General features: G+C 41.2%; 1 protein-coding gene across 2 annotated transcripts in view; it reads right to left on the bottom strand.

Moving 5' to 3' along the window:
- Positions 1-351: 351 nt before the first annotated feature.
- lrfn2b (leucine rich repeat and fibronectin type III domain containing 2b) overlaps positions 352-10,972 on the bottom strand; it is a 64,491-nt gene continuing 53,870 nt past the window's right edge. For both annotated transcript variants that reach the window (XM_027273023.1, XM_027273024.1), the window contains one exon: positions 352-3,566. In XM_027273023.1, coding sequence (XP_027128824.1) covers positions 2,591-3,566 — 976 coding nt within the window. In that variant the 3' untranslated portion in view covers positions 352-2,590. The remainder of the gene's footprint in view (positions 3,567-10,972) is intronic.

Here is a 10,972-nt window from a genome sequence, read left to right as displayed (position 1 = left end):
ATCTACATGAATCCAAAGGACACTTTGATTTTTTTGTAATTGAACTGGCACAGAGTGATCTGCATGAGGTAAAACAGTGGTGTGGTGTTAGCACTGCCAGAGAAACAGCATTCTGGGTGTGACCGGGTTTTTCTGTGTGCAGTTTGCAGGTTTGTTTCTGAAGCTTAGCGATGTTGGTAAACCATGAATAGCAAACATAATTTTGTCCAATCAGCTATGAATGTATCCAATTAACGGATACAAGTTACCTTAATGTTTACATTTGTATGCACGCACAGTGGCATCTTACTCTGGGCTTCACCTTGATGATCACTTCAGTCACAGAGGAAATGCTCAGACATCACGTGGCTGTCTCAGGAGATTTTTAGTTTGATCTTAGTAGCAAAAACAACAAATTTGACCACACAAACACCTTTTACAGCTCCAGGTAAGAAATGTGTATAGTCCTCCTCTCCTACTGTGAAGTTCAACTGACACACATATTCAAACTGGAGTATAGTACAAAAAAAATCCAATATACAGAGACACTGTACACACGCAGTCATATCAGAAATATCACAAAAAGTCATTCAGACAACAAGTGGGGAAATGAGTGTATACACTGGACTAAACTGTCTCATGGGTCAGTTCGGCAGAAACATGCAATACCTGACAATAAAAGCAGACAACAGCATGTTGTTTCTGGACAATGAACTTTCATTAAATAGATTCATAATGAGTCTTAAACCCTTTTTTAAATCCACATCTCCTCCAGAGGGTTTAACACTGTCTTTAAGAGTTCTATGAACACTGACCGATTCATGAGGAGAACATGGAGGAGTTTGATGTGGACCACTTCAAAATGAGGATTTGTACACTTATTAACTGGACATGTATTTTTAAGGATACTAAACAATAAACTTTAGCTACTTCCCCCAAAATGAATGTAGTGAGTGAAGGGAAAGTCTGGTTTGATACAACCTGAGTCAGAAGAAAACACAGCAAGAGAGTTTCCAACCTGTGGCAGTTAGATCTCAACAATGACTTTGGTGAGTATAGTGTTGTGAAGTCACCGTGAGGGTGTCTAAACCTGCATTCTTTCTAAAGGCCTGTAGGTGGCAGTTTCATTGGCTGCGTAATCAATTGAGTTTGAGGTAAAACTTGATTTATGACCTCTGCAAACAGTTTCCTCATGGGTTTATGGTTTATGGTCAGTCTCTAGTTTCAAGTCTTCTTCCATACAGCATGACATTAGTAAACTATGGTCCCATTTAGAATAAAACAGGTATGCTTCAGGGCGTGGCCACTGCTCTTGACCAAATGTGGTCACTTCAGGCTCTAAAAAAACAAGATGGCAACGTCCATCATGTCAAACTTCCAATTATCACAGAGCAGTGGGTGATGTCACAGTGACTTTATGTGTAATTCATTTGTTTGTTATTGCTGACAGAGTTGATGGGTACTGCTCCAAAAATAGGACTCAAGTTGTGATAAACCAGAATTATCCTTAAAAATATACATCCTGATTTTGTCATATGGACGAATATAAATATCCATGAATGCCAATTTAGCTTCATTAAACTGGGAGAAAATGTTTTGGGATGTCATCGGGACTGTAACCAAAAGGAAGAGCATCTTTAAAAAAAAAATCCTTTGAAATGATTTACAATAAAACCCATAAAAACATTTATCTTGCTACTGGAACTAACAAATCTAATGTACACAATCTAAACAGGCCTAATTGTCATGAACATCCTGCCCATTGCACCGGTTTCCTCAATAATTTGGCATTTTTTGAAACGATGAACTGAGTCTTCACATACAGCACAACCATAGTTTAAGAGATGACATATTTTTATAATCTATGCAGTCACATAAAATTTGATATGATTAGCATACAGAATGATTGAGTGACCCCTCAAATATATACTCTGTATAGAAAGTAAATATAATCACATACAACTTTGTCAATAAATCATTTTTTTCTTAAATCTTAATGAATCAAAGCATCAAGCATCACATCTACGTATATGTATATATGTATGTGTGTGTGTGTGTGTGTGTGTATATATATATAATATATATATACTGCACCATCAGTCAAGGTTAAACTGCATCAGTAGGTAACTGGTATGAGGATGAATTTACAGTAGTAGATTTCATTTCATGGTGTGTACTGGTCACACCTCGCTATTGTGTCAAGGCAGAGACCAGTAATGGATCATTTGTATTTGACCAGCAAAATAAAAAATATAAAACTTTAATTTCATTACATACTTTAAATTTATACAGTATAATAACAGTCCATGGGTATGACCACATATCCTGTAACAGACAGCACTGCCCTGTCATTTCCCTTTAGCTGATAAACCATTTTAATCCATATGTGTGAGGCAAAACAATCCAAAGGTCTTATTCCTAAAGTTTGTATTTGGCTATGACGGTGAAAACCCCTTGTCCTGTCTCACTTGAGTCTGAGAGGTGAAGAAGGGGATGAAAATGAGGGTGCTTCATGCAGGACAAAGGCTCTCAGACCAGCAGGTCTATCTCGGCATGGCTGTTAGCCGTCCATTCGGGCAGTGTTTGACAGTGTGACAGTCCTCCATCTTTCCTAAACAGTACTCTCCATCACCCAGTCAGCACTGTCTATTGTCCCCTTGCTCCCTCCTGTGTCCCCCTCCTCCTCGCACTGCAGCAGCATGCCATTTACAGACAGGCTCCTCTTAGTCCAGATACTGCTGATCCTGCGTGGTTTGTTGCACAGCTGAGCGGCTCCGGCGCCTGTTACATCTCCCATGTCAAAGGACTGGCTCCTTTTTGGCTTGGAGTCCAGTGGTAGCATGAGGAGCCGGCTGAGGCTGGAGTCCAGCGTCCGGCCCAGCAGCGGCTCCCTGTCTGTGTGTGGTTTCACTGCTGCGATTGCAGCACTATTAGAGGCTCCTGGGTCAGAGCCCTGCGTTCCCCGCAGCTCCAGCGAAGTGAAGGCCCCGAGGAGGTGGTCTAAGTTGGACCGGGGCTTGGGGGCAGCTGACCTCCAAATGTTGGCAAGTGTGCTGTTGGGGCTGTATGAGCCCCCGGCCATGGAGCCTGAGGAAGAGGAAGAAGAGGTGAGGCTGCTCTGGAGGGAGCCACACTTGAACTCCACCACCTCGTCCTGCAGGGTCACTTTGGCCTTGACCTTTGGCTCAGACTGAGTCTGACCCTGAGACTGGGGCATAAGAAGTCCATTTTGCCCGAGTCGTCCTCCGTTGGTCTGAGAGTGTGTGTCACTGACACTGGTCAGCTTCCCCACCGGGGATTCAGTATCTGCAGCTTTGTAGCGCACCATAAGGATGACGATAAACACGAGCAGAGTTGCCACGATGATGCCTCCCACCACCAGGATCATGGTGCCTCCAAGTAGCTGGCTGGGCAGAGACTGACACTGAGGATAGTCGTCCTGGGTGAAGAAATGGGTGCAGCCTACAACGTTGGTGGCTGTGAGTGTGGTGGCGGTGTCATCCCAGGCGGCCAGAACGCACAGATCATAGCGGGTCCCAGACACGAGATTTGTCACTAGGAAAGCTTTGCTGGAGGCCGGTATCATCCTTGACAAAGACAGGAAAAACAATTAGGACTGGCAGGTTAATAACTGTATCAGGATAAAGAAGTCTTTCTCTCTAACAGACTGGGCTGATATCTATTTACAGCCTCTGAACGAGCTGTAAAAACCTGGAGGAGTGATACAGTAAATGCTATTAATGATTGAGCCATCAGCATCTGAACAGGGTACACATGTCATTTTTAGCACATTGAGACTTAACTAACAGCAGTAGTAGGTAATGCAACCTCTATTCACAGTGAAGGTTTTCATTAAAGGATTTCCATTTGCATTCCCAGGAGTTTCTCTCCACTGCTACGTCTCTGCAGTTGCTGTTTTAACAGACAGCCAACAGTAATTGGCTTTATCTCTCAGAGCCATCTGTCTTACTGCAGTGAACAGAGGGTCCATTTGGTATTGCAGCTCTGATAAATAAATAAATGGAAAAACCAAGAAAGGCAAGAAAGACAGCACATTTTGTATGGGCCAATCCAAGATAGGTTTGGACCTGTGGGAACTGTCAAGAGTCCTTGTGGTAGGAACAGCAACACAAGGGAGTGTGTCAGGTGGTGGGGGTGGAGAGATGTAATGCTGGATGCACGGGTGTGTGTGTGTGTGTGTGTGTGTGTGTGTGTGTGTGTGTGTGTGTGTGTGTGTGTGCTGAGGAAAAAAAATGTTCTTTTCTTCAGCAAGATGTCGAGGTGCCCCAGAGAAAGGCAGCCTCCAACAGCCTGAGGCAAGCTGCTCAACAGCCAGCAGCAGGACTGGATGATGTACTGCTGCAGTTACACCTGCTTGTTTAATGATACTGCTTACCTCACATCAAATCAGTCATGGACCTGATCGTCTTTAGCAAGACACCGGTGAGATGGTGAGGTATGGCATTTAAAGTAAGAAAAGTATTATTATAGTGGTATAGTGGTAGTATTAGGTTAGGCTGAGTAAATCATGTCAGCTTTGTCCATCTTTCAGCTGTACAGGTGAACATTTCCCTTTAAAAAACAACAACAACTTGCTCCTAAACATTATTTTCAAATTGGTCTATAATTGGGATTATTATTTTTTACAGTGCAGTTCCCTGCAGCAACATTTCCAAAACCAGGACAGGCTAAATTAAGCCCTGCGGCCAAAATAAATGAATGAAATAAACAAAAGTTGTGGACCCCCATTAAATTCCCCCTTTTAAATACCCATTAGTTACAGAACACACGGCAGCTTCATTATATTTTGCTCTGGGGCCAAAACAACTAATACTTTATATACTGACTATTTACTGCGAGCCTACTCTATTAATTTATGATAACTTGATCAGACATTTATTTATTTATAAATATTCACAATTAAAGCATAACATTAAGTGTCATAATAAAAGTAAATTAGTCATATAAATCAATTTCAAATCAAATCAAATCAATTTTATTTGTATAGCCCAAAGTCACAAAGTACATTTGCCTCAGAGGGCTTTACAATCTGTACAGGGAGTGACACCCTCTGTCCTTAGACCCTCGGTTCCAGTGAGGAAAAACTTGCCCACAAAAAACCTTTTAACAGGGAAAAAATGTGGAAGAAACCTCAGGAAGAGCCACAGAGGAGGGATCCCTCTCCCAGGACGGACAGACGTGCAATGGATGTCACGTGTACGTGTATAAATGCATTAAAAATATTGACATAGGACTAGGGATGCACACAGTTACTTAAGTTGGTTGGTTCCCATGCTATTAGGCACCAGAAATACTATTTGGATAAACTAATTATAATATTGTTGCTTAAAGTTGTTATCCCCCCTCACTCAGCCCCTGCTGGTTTTACGAGATCTTTGTCCCACTTCTGAAGTTATAGTTGTAACTTTTAGTTATTGCAGTCTGTGGATTCCACGAACTCTCTTCAAGTTTGAGCTGATTGGAGCTGTAGGCAGCGAAACAATTCATAAAACAAAAACTATAGGCTGCATTTGTTTTTGTTTTTGGACTAATCTCCTGCAGTCCGCACAGAATGGATTACCCCACAGTGCAGTATTTATCGGACTTGCAGGCCTTTATCGATCACTACTGCCATCAACAAGACAACACTGACTCCAACACTGGCAGCAGCACATCCACCAAATCTTTCAAAAGAAAAAAACAAACAAAAAAAAAACAAAGCGATTCGAGAAACAAAGAAACATCTCAGACCTACAAACTCAGAGCATGCCAGATAATCTCATTTTCTCCTGAGACTAAGATTAAAGACTTAATGAAAAGCAGCCCTATAAACAAAAGTGTGTCCCTGACTTCCAGAGTGACTGAGTTGGTTGGTAGAGTGTTGACTTTCTCTTCAAAATAAATGTGTGAACTAATGAATTAAGTCCCCAGGAGACTTTCAAGCTTTTTTATGCTCACATGAGATAATGTGGCGTGGGCTTCTGCAGATGGCGAGGGAACTATGAACGCAGACAGATCACTGTCTGTTGCAGTATTCTCTGAAATACCAGGAACTGTATGAACAAAACAATCCGTGAAGAAGTCGAGCGTCACGACACAGACCATACATAGCTGCATGCTCTGCTGCAGTTCCTCACTGTAGAAAAATTGTAATTATAAACTCACATCTATTCATACACATACTGTACTGTGAAGAAAGAAGTCAACAGATATATTCTAATAAAAAGGAGGTTAAACATCTTGTTAACAATTTAATTCTACTGGCAAAATATTATTTATCCAAATCTAGATTTTTAAGATCCCCAGTTCTTCAATAATTTAAAACACACATTCATTATGTTACTTTGTATTGAAGTAACATAATGAATGATTTTTTTGTTATCAGTATTTATGGCAGTTATGTTCTCCTGTCCTATCAAACCAAGTGACTTCAGCTAAGCCTGATTTGTGAACTTAATTATGGTACCAGGTACCAGTCAGAGTAACAATGATCATATGGCAACTTCTGTGGCTATGAAATGAAGCCAAGGTGGAAGTTCCAAAAACTGCAGTTCCTCTTCTCGTCCACTTGAGGCTGGCTCCATAAGTCCCCATGTTGAAATGTCCAACTTCACAGCAGAAATAAACATGAAATTTTTTTGGTCTCTATAGCTAATTTCCCCGTTCATGACAACTGTACTGAGGGTGAATTTATATACAACTCACCTGTTCAGATTATAGTTATGCAGGATTAAGTAGATGCTTTAATTAAAAGTTGGATGCCATCACAGGCAGCTTGTTTGAGCAATTAGGCTTTATTCAGTCCACCTCAGCTCAACTGACGATGCAGGTCTTTTTGTCCATTTTTTGATTAGCCAGGAGTCAGAGAAGGAAGGTGGTGCCAGCTGGAGAATATGCCCATGTTTTATAGTTATGACTGTCTGCAACATTGTCATGAGAGCCTACTGTTTACATTGTGTCTGCTATCATAGTCAATGCTAGTGAAGTTCCCTAACTTAACAAAAAGTGTTGTTTTCACTATACCACAATATTTCCCTAAACTTTAAGCATATAAGAAAACATGAATCATTTTTATAGCACTGGTGGGTAACTGATTTGCACTGACAAACACTGTCATCCTGCTGAGCACGGCAATAGATTAAATCAATTTCAAATCAAATCAATTTTATTTGTATAGCCCAAAGTCACAAAGTACATTTGCCTCAGAGGGCTTTACAATCTGTACAGGGAGTGACACCCTCTGTCCTTAGACCCTCGGTTCCAGTGAGGAAAAACTTGCCCACAAAAACCCTTTTAACAGGGAAAAATGTGGAAGAAACCTCAGGAAGAGCACAGAGGAGGGATCCCTCTTCCAGGACGGACAGAGTGCAATGGATGTCACGTGTTACAGGACAATCACACAAACATAATGTACAATGACTAAAATGACAATGAATAAATGAATGATAAAAATGATTACAGTAACAGATATGGTAGTAATATGACAGTAATATATATGTAGTGGGCGTCATGCAGGATCACAGCAGCAGCCACGATCCACGAGAACCTGCTGGACGACAGAGCACAGAAACTCCGGGGAAGTTTGGTTAGTAACATGCATTAATGAGGACATGTCCACATGATGAGAGATATGGAGAGATATGGGGATATAGAGATTAGATATATATATAGAGAGAGAGTGAGATATAGAGAAATATAGAGAGAATTAGAGGAGATGGATATATATATATTATATATATATATAGAGAGAGAGGAGAGGAGAGAGAGAGAGGGAGAAAGATATAGGAGATAGAGAGAAAGAGAGAGGAGGAGAGAGAAGAGAGAGAGAGAAGATAGAGAGAGATAGAGAGAGAGAGAGGAGAGAGAGTTTTCGGTAAGGGAGATTTGTGCATCTTCAACCAATACCGTGCCTGGCTAGGCATAACCCTCGGTGGGGTCCCCCGGCAGTGTAATCCTATGGCAGCATAACTAAGGGATGACCTGAGCCAGCCCTAACTATAGGCTTTATCAAAAAGGAAGTCTTAAGTCTATTCTTAAAGGTGTTGACCGTGTCTGCCTCCCGAAACCAGAATGGTAGTTTGTTCCACAGAAGAGAGACTGATAGCTGAAAGCTTGGCTCCCAATCTACTTTTGGAAACTATAGGAACCACGGAACCCAGCGTCCTGGAGCACATGTTCTAGAGGGTAATAAGGTATTATGAGCTCTTTAGATACGTGGTGCCTGACCATGAAGAGCTTTGTAGTAAGAGAAGAATTTTAATTCTATTCTTATTTATAGGTAGCCAATGCAAGGAAGCCAAAATGGGAGAGATGTGATCTCTGATCTTGGTTCCTGTCAGAACACGTGCAGCAGCATTCTGAATTAACTGCAAAGTCCTAAGAGGCTTATTAGAGCCGCCTGATAACAAAGGTTACAGTAGTCACAGCCTAGAAGTAACAAATGCGTGGACTAGTTTTTCTGCATCCGCCTGAGAGACAATGCGTCTGTTTTAGCGATGTTCGTAAGTGGAAGAATGCAGTCCTCGAAATTTGTTTTATGTGGACGTAAAGGACAAATCCTGATCAAAAACAACTCCAAGATTCTTTACAGTGGAGCTGGAGGCCAGGGTGATCCCATCTAAAGTAACTAAGTCTCTAGAAAGAGAGTTTCTGAGGTGTTTGGTCCAAACAAGAACTTCAGTTGTCTGAATTTAATCAAAAAAATTGTAGGTCATCCACTTTTTATATCCTTAAGGCATGCTTGGAGTTAGTAACTGATTGGTGCATCAGGCTTGATCGATAATATAATTGGGTGGTCGTCAGCATAACAATGAAATTGATAGAGTGATTCCTAATGATGTTCCCTAAAGGAAGCATATATAAACTGAATAGGATGGTCCAAGTACAGAACCTTGTGGGACTCCATGACAAACTTTGGTCGCATGGAGGATTCATCATTGACGTGAACAAACTGAGATCGATCTAAAAAGTACGATTTAAACCAGCTTAGGCTTCCTTTGTGCCAATTCGATTCCAGTCTCTGTAAAAAGAATTTGATGGTCAATGTGTCAAATGCAGCACTAAGATTCTAACAGGACAAGTACAGAGATGAGTCCTTTGTCTGATGCCATTAGGAGGTCATTTGTAACTTTGACTAATGCGGTCTCTGTGCGATTAAGAAACACTAATATGGGTCAGGTGTATTTTCTTGTTTAGTTTAGACCTTAAGGTGTAGCATGTAGTAATCTGTCACATCCCTTATCCAACATCAACTTTTTTCACATTCTATCTGACGTGCAACAAAGATCATAAACGACCATAAAACACCACGCCCTCTGTGTTTGTCTCAATCCAATTTATCAGCACCTCAAACAAAGGAAGCCGTTTTCCAATAAAAAAAGTTCTACTTCTTCAACAACTTGTGCTACAGTTCATTACACCATTATAATTGGCTGCCTGCGATCTAGAGCAAAATTCTTTAGCCTAGTGATGCTTTCACTGTGCGCTGCTTGCTCCTGTGTCTGGGCCTAATTGATTTCAGGTTGTCTGCAGAGACTAACTAATTCATTTTAATTCATATGAATAAAGCCCAAGTCCGAAGAAACCTATGCCCATGCTTATCACAGGGAGATAAAAGTTTTTTCCCGCCCCTTCAGGCTGCAAAAGGCAATTTGTCGAGTGGCCTGCTTAGCTCCTGCTGATGGTGTGAGGCCACAGCATTAATCAGAGTGAAAGCGGGGGAGAGAGAGAGAGAAGAGAGAGAGAAGTGGGAGAGGAGACGAAAAGAGGAGATGGGCTCTTGGCCTAGGTTTCTTTAAGCTTTGTGAGAGATTTGTCAGTTACACTTTTAATATTCGTCATATATTTTCTCAGTTCAAAGAAAGAGCTGACAAAACAAATAAATCATTACTCCAGGCTGCATCTTTCCTGTCCACAACCATTAAACTATTTTCATGGCTCTGGATTCTGTTTTTCAGCTGCAAAGAATCGCTGGAACATGATTCATCACTTTTATTGATTTCTCGAGGTTTCTTTTTCTCTGGACAAACACAGACAAGGTCATACTAAATGGTTTCCCACCCCATTGACTAAGCCTAAACATTGGGGTGATGCTGGGAAATTTAAATATGCTTATATAATCAAAATCCTTAATGGCCTCTCACTGGCTGCTCCTCTCAGCTGTGTTGTAGAGGATTAAATGGACCTTGACATTTTTCTGTCTGTGCCTATACCCTTGAATATCTACTGGTTGCAATGAAACATTCCCTCCACCAAAATGTAATGGATGAGTGCATTAAGAGAGGGAAGTTCTGTTGAAAGTCCCGTGGTCCGTCTCCACATGATATACATAACTGTGATAATAGCATAGCTCATGTAAACCTGCAGAAATGAGCTCTCATTAGAAAATCATGGCACAGATAGGAATGTACAGCAGCTAACATGGTGGGAAATATTCACTGCCTGTGTCAGAATTAGAAAAATCTAATTTACAATGAAGCCAACAGCTAAAGTGACTTGGAGGGTGGCCGGTACAAGTCCAGCAATGACCAAAGTATGGAAGGTGAACTGGTAGCTGACGAGGTCACTCCTGGGCACTGACGAGGTGCCCTTGAGCAAGGTACCATACCCATAACTGCTCCCACAGTGCTGCTCTGTGTGTCTGCCCATCACTCCACCTTCTCTCCACATTTCAATGTCTATGAGCCCTCTGTGTGTGTGTGTGTGTTTGTATTTCAGCAAAAAAAACTGAATGAAAAAAGAATTTACCCTATTCTATTCTATTCTATTCTATTCTATTCTATTCTATTCTATTCTATTTAGTGATAAGGTTGTAGATTGCAACCAAATGAATACCTGTCACCTCACCCTCCTCTTCCAAGCGGGAAGGTAAACTACAAGGTGAAATTCTTCAAAGGTTCTATCTAGAGGCAGGGTTTATTACTTTTCCTCTTCTGTGCTCTTGTAGAAACATGGCTGTTCAACATGGTGAACATGTGTAGGTATAAAGGTAGGC

This window comes from Larimichthys crocea, chromosome XXI (assembly GCF_000972845.2).
Source record: "Larimichthys crocea isolate SSNF chromosome XXI, L_crocea_2.0, whole genome shotgun sequence".
In the NCBI taxonomy this organism is placed as follows: Eukaryota; Metazoa; Chordata; class Actinopteri; family Sciaenidae; genus Larimichthys; species Larimichthys crocea.
Note: the sequence above shows the minus strand (reverse complement) of the source record. Positions and strands in the feature narration are given on the sequence as shown.